General features: G+C 37.4%; 2 protein-coding genes across 2 annotated transcripts in view; one reads left to right on the top strand and one right to left on the bottom strand.

Moving 5' to 3' along the window:
- Nucleotides 1-159: 159 nt before the first annotated feature.
- On the top strand, nucleotides 160-3,126 carry LOC120623676 (probable U3 small nucleolar RNA-associated protein 11). Its single transcript, XM_039889846.1, has 4 exons — nucleotides 160-533; nucleotides 1,097-1,222; nucleotides 1,640-1,828; nucleotides 2,886-3,126. Exons 1-4 carry the CDS (start codon nucleotides 303-305, stop codon nucleotides 3,093-3,095), a joined length of 756 nt encoding a protein of 251 aa, XP_039745780.1. The 5' UTR covers nucleotides 160-302; the 3' UTR covers nucleotides 3,096-3,126.
- Nucleotides 3,127-3,621: 495 nt separating this feature from the next.
- Nucleotides 3,622-9,888, bottom strand: part of LOC120623675 (neprilysin-4-like) — a 77,387-nt gene continuing 71,120 nt past the window's right edge. The window contains exons 12-17 of the mRNA XM_039889845.1: nucleotides 9,438-9,496; nucleotides 9,307-9,355; nucleotides 8,936-9,003; nucleotides 7,639-7,772; nucleotides 6,972-7,142; nucleotides 3,622-5,218 (exon numbers count right to left, since the gene is read on the bottom strand). Coding sequence (XP_039745779.1) covers nucleotides 5,042-5,218; nucleotides 6,972-7,142; nucleotides 7,639-7,772; nucleotides 8,936-9,003; nucleotides 9,307-9,355; nucleotides 9,438-9,496 — 658 coding nt within the window. The 3' untranslated portion in view covers nucleotides 3,622-5,041. The remainder of the gene's footprint in view (nucleotides 5,219-6,971; nucleotides 7,143-7,638; nucleotides 7,773-8,935; nucleotides 9,004-9,306; nucleotides 9,356-9,437; nucleotides 9,497-9,888) is intronic.

Genomic DNA, 9,888 nt, shown 5'->3' with positions numbered 1-9,888 from the left:
AACAGCTTGTACATTTTAGTGTATACTTTAAAAAAAGCATTTTAAATTCTTCAATGAGACACAAATAACGTGTCCGAAAGCCTATGGTCAATTTTGTTGTAATATAAGTCTGTGTCTGTCAACTTGGACAGAGTTGTGGGGGTATTTATCTGTGGTTGCCATGTGTTTTTGACATTTGACTTTCTGAGTTAAATTTGTTGTTTACTGTTTCATAAAACTTCGTTATTTTATAAATCTAAGATAGACTTATATTACGAACTGTTCTTCTTTGGTGTATAATAAAATAACAAGTGCTCTAGAAAATGTCGTCTTGGAAGAAAGCCGCTAAGGCTAACCAAAAGACTCATAAAGAAAGACACCAGCCCGAAGCTAGGAAGCACTTAGGATTGTTAGAAAAGAAGAAGGACTATAAAAAACGTGCGGATGACTACCACGAGAAAGGGGCCACACTCAAGTTACTGCGCAAGAGGACATTGGATAAGAACCCGGATGAGTTCTACCATCACATGATCAACTCGAGAGTGAAAAATGGGGTTAGTTTCTTTCGATATTTAGATATTCTTTACCCAATTAGATCATACCAAGCGCACTCAATAAGCTGCGTCATCACGGCTGGATGACCTAGTATGTCTGTAGATCAGCAGTTAAGGATTCATATCTTTCTAGGGTTCCACTACCAAACGAATAAAAATGAACCCCTAACATGCATCCTGATGTTAAATGAACACTGCAACCAACAAACATCTGCAGTACTAGAAGAGACACCAAGGCATTCGCCACTCCTTTATTTTCATATACTTGCCTAATCTACGCTCCTTACAGGATCTTTGGCCAGGCCCAAAAAGCATCTGACATCCGAACACTTTGGTGTCTGTTTATTGCTTAGTATGATGTGGTGTGGATACTGTTTAGTTTGGGTTAAATATCACTGCCATCAATGTCATCTGTTGAGATTAATTTCAAGGGTGTACTTGTAGAGGAATTAAAATAAATAGATGTTTGTTGGATGTCATCCTTCTATCTGCTGCTCTCTCCTCTTCATTCTGCATCCCTAGGAATAGCTAGCAAAAATTAAACTTTAAACTAACTATTTCAGGAGCACCATGAGCTAGAGAAGGAAGATAAACTCACACCGCAGCAATTGAAGCTGATGCAAACGCAGGACCTCAAGTATGTCAACATGAAGCGCACTGTTGAGACAAGGCGGATACAGAGACTGCAGGTAATCATTACCGTTTTTAAAATGGAAGAACTAAATATGGTCATTCAAAATCCAGTAACTTAAGTACATAGTATTTTATGTAAGCTAATATTGTAGCCTACTTAGTAGTTCTTTATTTTTTCATTCCACGACAAGTTAAACCATGACTGCTATCTCCTGGTGGTAAGTGATGATGCAGTCTAAGATAGTAACAGGCTAACCTGCCAGTGGTATGTTAGTAGTAAGTTATCTTGTCAACATTTTGAAGTTACAATAGTTATTCACTACAAAAAGCAGTTATACAAAAAAACTGGTTCTTTATTAGTGGTAGATAATTCAGAAGTTAACTTGAGTTTGTTGTATGATGTTTGAAGGATTGAACTATTATTTTTTTGTATATTTCTGGTTCATATTGTATGAAATTACTTCCTTTTCCAGTCTCAGCTGCACATGACAGATGTGGCAGACTCAACACCAAACACCCACACATTTTTCGTGGATAAAGGGGAAGAGAAGAACTTTGATATAGCCAAGAGGCTGGATACCCATCCAGCCCTTATCAACAGGAAGTGTAATAGACCCCGCCTCTCTGACATTAACAAGCTCTCTCTGCCAGAAGTAGAGCAGGTAAGAACATACTGTAATACTTAAATTTTAAGGCTAATATCAAGATCATTGTGTCTATACATTTTCCCATATATTCTAATAGAAATTAGATGAGAAAATGGTAGACATAATTATTTTGTGGCAGCCCCACTGATGGCAATGTCATTTTTTATTTAATTACAAGTAAGCCTTTAATAGCAATTTCACCTGGTGATTCACAATTTTGCAGTCTAAGATAGTAGTAGACCAACCTCTTAAGGGAAATGGCAGGTAAATTAAACCCTTATCACTGATTGGTTAGTACACAACAGCTTACCGGAATGCTAAGTCGGTTGGCGGCATGTCTTTGTCAGTACGGCTGTACTAACTAGTCACGGTCAAAGCCTGACCAGACCAGATAAAATTTTTAAATTGTTATTTTCCAAATTGCACCTGCCGGGGATCAAACTCGGGACCTCCGCTTATAAAATCACAGTGCTTACCGCTAAGCCAGGGAGGTTGCCAATTTGAATCGTAATTTTAAAAAATGGGTTTCAATAATTTGGTGTTAAGTCTGGCTTACTTACCGTCTGCCGTAATGTTTTTTTTTTCCATTACAAGTTAACCCTTGAATGCAACCTCACCTGCGTGCTAACCTGTAAAGGAGTATGGTAGTCATACCATAATTAACCTAAGTTTGATTTATTATTGGTTGAGTTAACACCTCTCTTTACAAATATAACTGTGTACTCAATCTTTGTAACCAGCAATCAAATACTGACTGGGAACCAGTGGCGTGCACAGGGTTTTTGACCAGGGTATGCATAAAGAAGGAAGATGGCATAAAAGTGAAAAATCCTTCGCCTTTACGAGTTATACAAAAAAATTAGGGTATGCAGTGCTTTTGCGCATGTATGAAGTGCACGCCACTGCTGGGAACATATCATATCTCTGTAAACCAGTCAAGCTTTAAATCAAATTTAGTTATAAAATGTTGACTGAGGTTTGATCAATTGATTTCTACATTCCAATCCTGATTGAGTACCGCTACAATAATTTTATGAAATCCAAAATTAAGATTAAAATATATTTTCAACAGGTTATACATTCAACAAAGAAAATAAAGCAGAAGACCTACAATGAACTGTCAAAAAGGATAGAGAGAGAGAAGCAGCTCACTGTGGTTCAGCAAACTATAGAACTGAAGCGACACTTGCAGAATACGAAAGTGTTGAAACCAAAGAAGATTCACGCAGGCACTGCTGATACGCCGCCAGTATTCAAATTCCAATTTATGAGGAAAAAATAAAGCATATGAAGTTTAACATTTATTTTCTAATGCCGATTAGTTTTCTTTTTGTCCTTGCCCCCCTTAAACAATGAATCGTTATGCGTGGAAACCGCTATATTACAGAATTTTTAATGTGGTATTATCAAACAGAATTATTTGAAGCTTTATGTCTATCACTAACTTGTGATTATAGAATTAAGCCCACCAACCCCAGTCGAAGTCTTCAACAGCAGTGTTGTGGGCCTTTAGTCATAGAGCTCTCGGCTATGCCCAGCATAGAGAGAGGAGGGCTTTACCAGTGGAACTTCTATAGGCTGAGGATGGTGATTCTTTTTGGTTGCTGCATATCGATGAAATTTCATTAAAATGGGAGCACAAGAATTCTGGCTGTGTTCTCAGAGGTACAGTGGAATGGTAACTATGGACACCCATGCTGTTAACAACTGGAACCGATGTTTCTTAACCAGAGCAACAGACTGAGTTCTGGATTTTTTTTTATACTAGAAATGATTTTTATCTGTAAAAATAAAATAAACAAAACAAAAAACATATCATGTAATTTTTTAATTCCAAAATAAATAATTTTTTACTTGTAACTTAACTATATTAGTGCTTATTCTTTTGTACACAAAATTAAACTATATTCACATGCAGCCACATCATTTCTTACAGAAAAGGACAACATGTATTTTTAGATTTGTGTAGAACTAAATTATTTCAGCACCATTATTAAATTTGTATTAATTAATGTTGATTTTTATTGATTTTCCTATAGTATCACTTCGCAATTCAGTTTTTTTTGTATAATAGCAAAGTATTGAGCATTTTTGATTTCATTTAACAAACATTAGCGCAATCTTAATCAATAATTGAAATAAATGCAAATATTTTAGATCTTATGAGAAAATATCACAACACTGGTAATCACAAAATATCCATACATCTTATTGAGCTTCCACATTATTCGACTAGTACCCTTAGCATAAGATTTGCAGCCCGTAAACGAGGAATTGCTTTCGCGCAACGAAACAATTGCGTCATAGCAAAATGGACCTAATGTCACGTAATTTTTATTTTACAAAAGTTCTGCCAAGATTTTGGGAATTGTGGACAAATTTGAGCTTTAAACCAACTCAGATAAGTTCATTTTCCTCTGACACTTCGTTTTCGTTTCTCGAAATGGACTTTACAACTGCGAGCGTACTAATACTTCCAGATATTCTATATCAAAAATGGATTTACAAATGTTATAACATTTGTACCGTATAATGAGGAAACTTTAATAATCAAATATTTTGAACTACTTATTTTAGGTACTAAAATATTATTCGTCACATCTGCAACGAGGTACCTAACTTATATTTCGTTTAGTTTTTGTTACTTTTCATTACTTTGTAATATGTAAATAGCTATTAGTATAACATAAGTTGTATATATTTAAGTCTCAACATTCTCGTCACATCAAAACTGGTCCTTAATATTATCTATTCGTATCACTGAGCAACGCAGCCATCGAGGAAGTGAAGGGAAGCCATGATCTCATGTCTGGCTCATGACATATGCTCATGTCATGAGCCAGACATGAGAATATGGATTCTCTCTTATGAAGCATTATTATCATAAAAGTACTTGTCTTTACTGTGATCTATATAAACAAGTCATATTACGATGATATTTTGTTATGTTTTCTGTGATGCGTAATTTAGATAGATAAATTGCGAAAACTGATGTAACGCTCCCCAACTTCATATCGTACATAACTAAACAAAGAAAATGTCATAATGTAATCACAGGTATGCTCAGAGACTGCCCATTTTGTGTGAGGGTAAATGTAAGATTGCTATTGCTCCCCACATCGGGGAGCGCGTTGCTCTGATTCGTAAATGGTAAACTATGGCTATGGTAACTTATCGGTAACATTGAGTCTTGTCTTTGGTTTGCTTACAACTAAGATCACAATTGGTCTACCACAGCACGCACTTATGCTCGGGGTTCATGGCTGAACCGACTGGACATTTCCAAGCATCGGCGAATTCCTTAGTATTACTAAGAGTGCCGATCACTCTGATCTTGTTTGGACTGTGGACGCCTTCCACCATCTTGGATTTCAAGGCGCCGGTCGTTGAGTTTCCACACCATATCTGAAATAATCACACAGGTCTCTTGAAATCTTTTAGGAATCAAGAACTGTGGCTAGCCAAGTAATGGATAAAGTACAGAGTTACAAATATCTAGGAACTTGGCCGACTGAAGAATGAGACGGTAAAATAGAAGTCGCCATTAGTGCTTTTCATAGCATGCAAAAAGTGCTCACTAACCGTAACCTGAACATGGTATTACTTAAACGCATGGCCTACGTCTTAATTTTTTTCGGATGAGAATCCTGGACGATGAAAGAAGATCTAAGGAAACAACTTGAAGTATTCAAGCTGCAGGCCTAAAATTTGGTGGTCTCAAGAGGTTACCAATGTAGAAGTCTTGGGACGCGTTGGTTGTCAGCGCTAACTTGGGAAAACCGTCAAAGAGAAAAAAGTAGCTTATCTGGGGCATGTGAGATATGAAAGGCTTGCAGGATTCGGCAACTGTCAAAGTTGTGCCTTGAAATATTCGTGGAAGTGTAGAAAAGGTTTTAACGGTGAGATAAATACTAATATATAATCTGCTCCTCCTAAGCGGTTGGACCGGTTTTTATGAAATTTTGTGTTTTGTAACCCTCCATGGGTTCCCGGTTTAAAAGAGTAATTAGAGCCGATAGGTGGCGCCGCTTCACCGGGCGCATGTGTTGCGCGTGTGTCGGTAGTATGCACGTGCTAAATAAATGGGCTGATGGCAGGCCCAGATGTTAACTTGAAGACTATCGATGTTCAGGATGGCACTTAGATCTTTAATTAATTAACAGTATACTGAAGATAAATAACTAGGTTCTTAGCAATACGTATTTATTCTCATGAATGTTATTCTTCATTACGTAGCGCATATTATTAGTTTTAATTTTATAAATTATATCATTAAAGCCCACCAACCTGCATTAGAGCAGTGTTGTGTGTCTGTACTATTTAATCCTGTCTTCCCAAGGAGTAAAATAAAACAACTGGATCGACTCTAATACTTTGTATTAAGCGTCTCTATAATTCATATTATTTGTTACCTGGAAATGACTACTACGGGTTCAAAAACTCCATCAACAGTATAATATACGACTCTTGTTCCGCCGTATAATAATCAAGTATATATAGTAATATTTCATCAAGTATATCGTTTTCATCATAAATCATCTATTCCCAATTTGTAACGTTTTATCACCATACTTTTGTTTTCTCAATTAGTTAATTTCAATTCGTCCACTTTTTCTTTCCCGCCAATCAATCTGGCCAAAACTCGCGTCACCGCCATAGATCATATACTATACTTACATATACTTTTCTTTGATCGTCTATAAATTATAGTAAAGGCTATTCTATATTCAAAACACTATAAATAGCTTATCAATGAGTATAACAACCATGGTTTGTTGATATATTTAATATATTCATCAGGTTTATCATATATCTTTAAACGAGTAATTCTTATAATATATATATATATATAATTGGACAACGATTTTCATGAAATTTCGATTTTTTTTTTTTATTTAGATTAGATTTAGATCTAGCTAGGATTCATTTATATTGGAATCTCGGGCAATAACTGCAAAAAATATCCTTTTTGAGAGATTCTGATGCGTGCGATGCGTGAACACTAAACGTTGCGCCAAACGACGGAAATGTGTAGAAAGTATATCGGAATTGTTGTTTCTTTAAAGATCTATAAAACAGTCCGCACAACATACGAATATTTTTGAAAGTCGGCTCAGCTAAGCTGAAGCTGTAATCCCCTATTTCCTACCACACGCACCTGTGCGAAGCCCAGGTAGAACAGCTGCGTGGGGCTGTAGTCGGGCAGGCCGGGCAGCACGGCGCGGCGCGCGGCGGGGCGGCGGCGCGCGTACAGCTCGTAGGCGCTGAGCGCGGCGCGCAGGCCGCCGTTGTCCGCGATGTTCTCGCCCTGCGTGTTGACGCCGTGCACCTGGAGCGAGCCCAAGGAGGGGTGTAGTAGTAGAGCTTTTTGTGACATAGCTCATCCGGGGCGGTACTATCGCCATGCATATTTCTGCCGCCGAGCCGCTAAGTTGAAAATAATTTGAACCAACCGCACTAATCTTCTCTTCTTTTATCCTAATTGTAAGTTGACTGGCAGATATCGCTTATCTGGTACCTCATTTATGTATTATCACATATATATTACAATGATGCTTGGAAAAATATTTAAAATTGTTAAGTGATGTTGGACAATAACGAGTTTCTTGCTTGATAGAATCTGCCTTCCCAAGTCAGTCACTATAAATAGATAGATGTAGCAGATAATGGCGGTTTATTATCATCCCGTATCGAGTTCTGAGTGGTATTATACAGGCATGCATTAACCTACTTTTAATTTAAACCTTTCTTGTACATCTAACCCTGATCCCCAGCCATAGAGCTTCGAGCTCTGCTGTAGAGCAGCCACAAAGGGCAGCACTCACCGTGTAGTTGGGCAGCTGCGGCAAGCCGTAGCGGCTGTACTGATCCACGATGCACTTGACGCGTGCGTGGTAGTGCTGCAGGGTGTCCGCCGTCCACCACTGCGCCAGGTTGCCCTGCTCGTCGTAGCGGCGCCCTGCCGGGACATGACGAGCTCATACAGTAAACTGGGTTTGCCGAATAGCCATAATGGTTAGACCGAACAGATGGCCCGCCAGATGGTAAGCCGTTGCCTTTAAACAGAGCTACACTTTGCAGGGCATGCAAGAAATACGTCCTGCAAAGTGTCCAGCAACCTGAGGCGTATATGTTAAGTCTCATGTACCTCTAATATCAGACCGGAACACAACAATGCTGCTTTGGCGGTAGTTCCCTGGACGAGTTCTGGCACAGAAACCTCTACTACCTACTACTTCATCCGTCCGCAATATGCTTTTGCTTAACCAGCAAAAGTTCTTCCAGTTCGTCCTTTTGCGATGCTTCTTATTTATCCGATAATAAGTTAGCACAAGTGCTAATGTAAATTTTTGGAGACCGTGCACTGTGTGGGCAGACTACATCAAGCTGTTTGCGGAAGTAGAGTGTGGAAGTCCTTAGTCCTTTGCCTATTTCTCATAATCTTCTCATAATATAACCTATCCCTTATATATCTAATAACCACAAAAGTCTTACTTTAAAAACTTTAGATACCTGTCCATTGTCCAGGAGTGGACGTCTATCAGTTGGAAAGATGATGTTGATATCAAAGTTACCCACTAAACTTTTATATGAAGTCTTTCAAGGAGTGGGTCAATAGAATTCCCCAGAAACGAAAAATGTATTTTTGGCACTGAAGAAGGAATTGATAGAATCATTCAAGAGCTCGTTATGATTGCGTAAAAAGAAGACAGTGGGAATTGCGATTACAATAATCTTTGATTTTCATGAGATAGTGGTTTATAAAACTGCAAAGCAACCTTGGTCATTGTCGTCTCATATCTCGACCCGTGGCCGATCACACCTGTATATGCTAGTTTTGTGTAGATTTCCGCACTACGCAATTTAGTTACGGTGTTATTTTCCATTTGTCATGTGGCTCCCTGCAATTTTCTTGATGTCGACTGTAGATATTGAAATCGAACGCTGCTATTTCCGATTGCATTTCGCTATTCCAACTCTTTCAACTCTACGGTCTATGGGTTCTCTATTTCTTGTAGGTCACATCAATAAAACTTAATGGTTATTAAAAGACGATGTGATGTTAGTAATGTAGTCTGTAGAGGTATAAGTATGTAATATGATTATTAGAAATATGCTTACCTTGGTCATCAAACCCGTGAGTGACTTCATGGCCCATAATAGCTCCAATAGAGCCGTAGTTGATGGCTCTGAAATTTAGAATGACTATCATCAGAGTTTTTGCGAGGGATGAGTTTGAAAACTCGCTTATAGGGCTGTTTACGTTTGACCTTGAACTTGATTTTAAGTTTGATTTTGATAAATTTAAAAATAGCAAACACACACAAACCCTTTAACCCTTTGGATTACTTTTCATGTGTTTGTTTGAAATAAATAAATGTATTTATTATTATTAATAAGAACTACCAGAAGCCAACTATTACACTAATTAAAAGAAAGTACTTATAAAAAAAGAATGGACTATTTCAATTCTAAATCGGGTAATTACTTACTCAATTCCATTTCCATAAAACGGTGGTTGCAAAATTCCAGCCGGGAATGCTATAAAACAAGAAAAAATAGTTAGAGCGTTGGTAAGATTAATTTAACTATAGTTTCGGTAATTTCATGAATTAGAACTTACTGACTGAATTTAGTGTCGCTGAGTAAAACGCATTTACAGTAGTAGCTGTGGCGACCCACCTGAAAATTATTGAACGTATTTACTAAAATTTGACGGCCAAATTTGCTTTCTGTGCACTCTGCTTTCTGTGTCCAAGGACATTCAATTTCGAGTTCGATTCCCACAACTGGAAAATGTTTCTGTGATAAACATGAATGTTTTTCAGTGCCTGGGAGTTTATCTGTATATTATATGTTTTAATATATAGATATTATTCATAAAAATATAAATGAGTCATCTTACCCATAACACAAGCTACGCTTACCTTGAGGCTAGATGGCGATGTGTGTATTGTCATAGTATATTAATAATTTATTTATTATTTAAGTATTGAAAATTTCGGGAATAGAATAAAAAATCTGGATCCGCATTTTCTAAATACCAACTTAAAGTACTAGAGTAAAATTTAAAA

This window comes from Pararge aegeria, chromosome 5 (genome assembly GCF_905163445.1).
Source record: "Pararge aegeria chromosome 5, ilParAegt1.1, whole genome shotgun sequence".
Lineage (NCBI taxonomy): Eukaryota > Metazoa > Arthropoda > Insecta > Lepidoptera > Nymphalidae > Pararge > Pararge aegeria.
The sequence above is the reverse complement of the archived record's forward strand: the minus strand, read 5'-3'. Positions and strand labels throughout refer to the sequence as shown.